This window comes from Crocodylus porosus, unplaced genomic scaffold (assembly GCF_001723895.1).
Source record: "Crocodylus porosus isolate Cpor-Errol unplaced genomic scaffold, CroPor_comp1, whole genome shotgun sequence".
In the NCBI taxonomy this organism is placed as follows: domain Eukaryota; kingdom Metazoa; phylum Chordata; order Crocodylia; family Crocodylidae; genus Crocodylus; species Crocodylus porosus.
Window position 1 is genome coordinate 51,982,992 of NW_017728948.1, and position 3,645 is coordinate 51,986,636.

The window sequence follows — 3,645 nt, forward strand, 5'->3', positions numbered from 1 at the left end:
AGAGCAGTTCTCCTGTGGGGTGGTTCAGGAAAACTGCCTTCTTGGACACACACACGTGGTATTCCCCCTGCCAGGTTAAGAAGCCACTGCGCTTGACCTGAGCCTTCACAAGGCCGAGAGGCGGTGGATCGGTGGTTCAAGGACTGGACTCCTAAGTAATCCCAAGACCCACCAGTGAGGTGTGGCGGAGATTGTCCCCGGGCTGAAGGGCTGCCCATGACTCCTCAGCGTTGCCTAGCTTCTTGCCCTGATTTGAGTCTCGGCGGCTTCTGCGCTGCTCTTCCCAGCGGGCAGGACTGAGGGGAGGGCAGGCTGCCTGCGCCTCCGCACGGGACCTGCTTATCTCTTGGGCCTCCGTCGCCCCGAGCCTGTTCCAAGGGCTCGGGTGTCCCGCGAAGGCGGGGCCCGTTCCCAGAGCGGGAGAGGCCGGGTGCGCCCTGCCCAGCCCATCCAGAGGCAGCAGCGTGCGCGCCGGCGGGCGGGCGATGTGGGCCCTCCAGAGAGAGCTGCTGGCGGAAGCCGCGCTGGGTAGGTGCCGCCGGCTGCTCTCCCGCGGGGATGCCGGGGGCTCTTGCGCCTGCCCGGGCTCTCGGCGCGGAGGCACTGGGAGTCCTCCCGCCGTGGCCATGCGGGGAGGCTCGAGCCAGAGCGTCCCGCTCCGCGGGGGGGAAGGGAGAGCACCGGGGCCTGGTGCAGCCCGCGGGGGCGGCGGGGAGGGCGCTGTTCCCTGCTGTGCTGGGACTGCGTGCGTGTGGGGCCGGCTGTAAGTCTGTCTGTCCGACCAGCCTTCCCTGTGATGTGCTGAAATTCCGCACTGAGCTCTGCTGCTACAGGTCGCCGGACCTGTGTAGACCCTCTTTGCATACTCCATTTCTGGACGCCAGCTTTGCTTTGTTTGATTCACAAACACTCCCCTCGAAGAGAAGTGGCTCTTCACCTGCCTGTATTCATTGTCTAAATGGAGAAAAGAAACCTCCGTTGACAGGAAAACAAAAAAACCCCCAAACCGCTCCTTTTACATCAGGTATCCAGGTTGTAGCTGTATTGGCCTAGAGGAAAAAGCAATCTGGACTTGTAGTAGAGATGATATCCACCGAGATTTTTGCAGAAAAATGTTCTTTAATTGCAAGCTTTCAGGCACCCTTCATCTGGCATTGGAGAAAAAATTGTAAAAGTTCTTCTGGGTAGAAATGAAAGTTCATATTTCAGAGGATTTCACAGAGGAGTCAATAGATGGAAAATGCCTCTGGGCCATCAGTTCATAGCTGGCTCTCATCTCTCTGTGAGGTTCTGTGATGATGCAGATTACCTTGGAACAAAGGCAGGAGCTCCGATTTCAGGTGGTCACAGTTGCTTCCTGCTTGGAAAATACGAAGATGTGAAGTCAGCATGACCTGCACTTATCAATATAGCTTTTGAATGGATGAACTGTTCTTGTTTATGTTCCCTCCTTGTCTTACCTGTTTATGTTTCAAATATAATTATTTAACTTGAAATAAAAAAAAAAATCTCTCCAGAGAAGAGCTGCTACTGAAAATTCACAATCTGAACTCTAACCAGTGTATTTTAGGTGTAAATACATCTCAAGTAAAACCTGATAAGGAAAACACATTAATGTCACTCTTTTACCTTTCTTTTAGGTTACATTTCATGGTCTCTTTTCCATGCCTTCCCATCTATGATTTATTACTTCCCCCTACAAACATTGGCACTTACTGGTTGGGAAGTTTTCGCCTTTGCTTATTTTTCTCCAGTATTCTTAATATTTGGTCCCTTTTGGAAGTTGGCTAACAACAAGTATGTGTTAGCCCTGCTAAGACTGACTATGGTTGGTAAGTATGCTTTATGGTCTGTTTAATATTCAGTTGGTGGAACGGATTCAATTGATTGTAATGGATCTTTCACCTTAATAACTCAGTACAAAATTGGACATTCTGTGTTTTAAAATAAATTATGAGAAACACTCCATGTGTTCATGGCATTGGTTTTTAGAACAGTACAGCAGAGTTAAAAGTCATTTTTAATTCTGTTAATAAATAGAGACTTTCATATCAGTACAAATTCACATTCTATAGGAAACGTGCTCTTTAAAGATTATATTACGCAAACTTTGGCACACCAGATGGGCTTGGGACCCTTCTGTAAATCTCATGTCTTTGACAGTAGTCAGAGTCCAGAGCCTTTGATGGAATTTGTAAGAAACCGTTTGATGGACACTTATAAAATGCCCTACTGAGGGGGAAAGTTTCTTTCTAATTTATTTGTCAGTAGCTGCCTTCTGCCTTGAAGCACAGGTTTTCTATCCCTTCTTCTGGGGGTGGTGAAGCACTGGAACAAGCTACCTAGGTAGTTTGTGGAATCTCCATCTATGGATGTCTTTAAGATCAGGCTGGACAAGTGTTTGTCTAGAATAGTTTAGACAGACATGATCCTGGCCTGAGCAGGATATTGGACTAGATGACCTCCTGAGGTTCCCTCCAGCCCTATTTCTCTACAATTCTATGTCTTTTAAAATGTAATTTAACTGGAGATGTTCTGAGTCTTTATGCACATTTTTAAATCTGACTCCTGTGGCCTTGGAATTGCAAGTGAGATACTTGGTTGCAAGTAAATTCCAAAAGTAAATAATGTAAGGAGTAAAAACAGTATTTTCTTTTATCTTCAAAATACGTTGCTTTTCAGTTTCAATGAACATCTTCTTTTGGTATTAGGAGAGAAGATGATTAGGAATACCCTGCTTATTTTCTCCAAGCTGTTGATTATTCTGTAAATCTTCATCCTATCACCTCTTATTAGTTTTCTCTGTTAACCTATTTGTCTTTTCAAACTTTCCCTAAATAGTAGAGGTGAACCGATACATTGGTTCAATATTGGATTGGCACCGATATGAAGAAAATTGACTGTATTGGAAATCAGCCCAATGCGGCTGATAATTTGGCTGATAAATGCCCGTGTGTGCGCTCAGCTGCAGCACAGCATGCAGGAAGTGAGGAGCACAGCCCAGCAGTGTGGGGAGCTGCATGAAGCTGGTAAGTCTGTTGTGATGGAAGGCTAAAGGGGAGGGGAGGAAAGGGGTGTGGGGTGGCAGATCAATGCCGCCCGTGGTGAGGGAGGGAGTGGGGCTGGGGCTGAGGTAAACGCTGCCCAGCCATGGTGAGGTGGGGCATGGGATGGAGCCATGGCTCATCTGGGGAGTGCAGGGGGGTGTGTGCCCCCCAGTTCTGTGCAGGGTGGGGTGGGCAGGCTGCAGCTGTGGATTGGAGCCGGAGCTGTGCTGGGCTTTTCTTGGCGGGGGGGCTGGGCTTGGGGTGGGTGGTGGCTGTGCTGGGAGGGAGCTACCAAGGGGGCTGCAGCCACTCCAACTTTCACTGTAGCCCACCCCAACCCGCGTCTCAGTGGTACCACTGTCCACCTGGAGCAGCCCTGGCTCTTCCCAGCACATAGAGGGAGGCAGGGGTTGAGCCGGGGCTGTGCTGGGTAGGCTGTGGCAGTGCTGGGGGGGGAGGGGGTTGTAAGGCACTATGGTAAAATTTGGAGTGGCTGCAGCCCTCCCCCATAGCTCCCTCCCAGTGCCACCACTGTTCGCCCTGAGCCCAGCCCCTGCCAAGAAGAGTCTGGCACATACCTGTCTCCAACCTGCAGCTA

At 49.8% G+C, this 3,645-nt stretch overlaps 1 protein-coding gene across 1 annotated transcript in view; it reads left to right on the plus strand.

The window, feature by feature from the left end:
- The first annotated feature begins 478 nt into the window (after positions 1–478).
- Positions 479–3,645, plus strand: part of CWH43 (cell wall biogenesis 43 C-terminal homolog) — a 52,001-nt gene continuing 48,834 nt past the window's right edge. The window contains exons 1-2 of the mRNA XM_019553446.1: positions 479–528; positions 1,641–1,832. Of these exons, the coding sequence (XP_019408991.1) occupies positions 486–528; positions 1,641–1,832 (235 nt within the window). The 5' untranslated portion in view covers positions 479–485. The remainder of the gene's footprint in view (positions 529–1,640; positions 1,833–3,645) is intronic.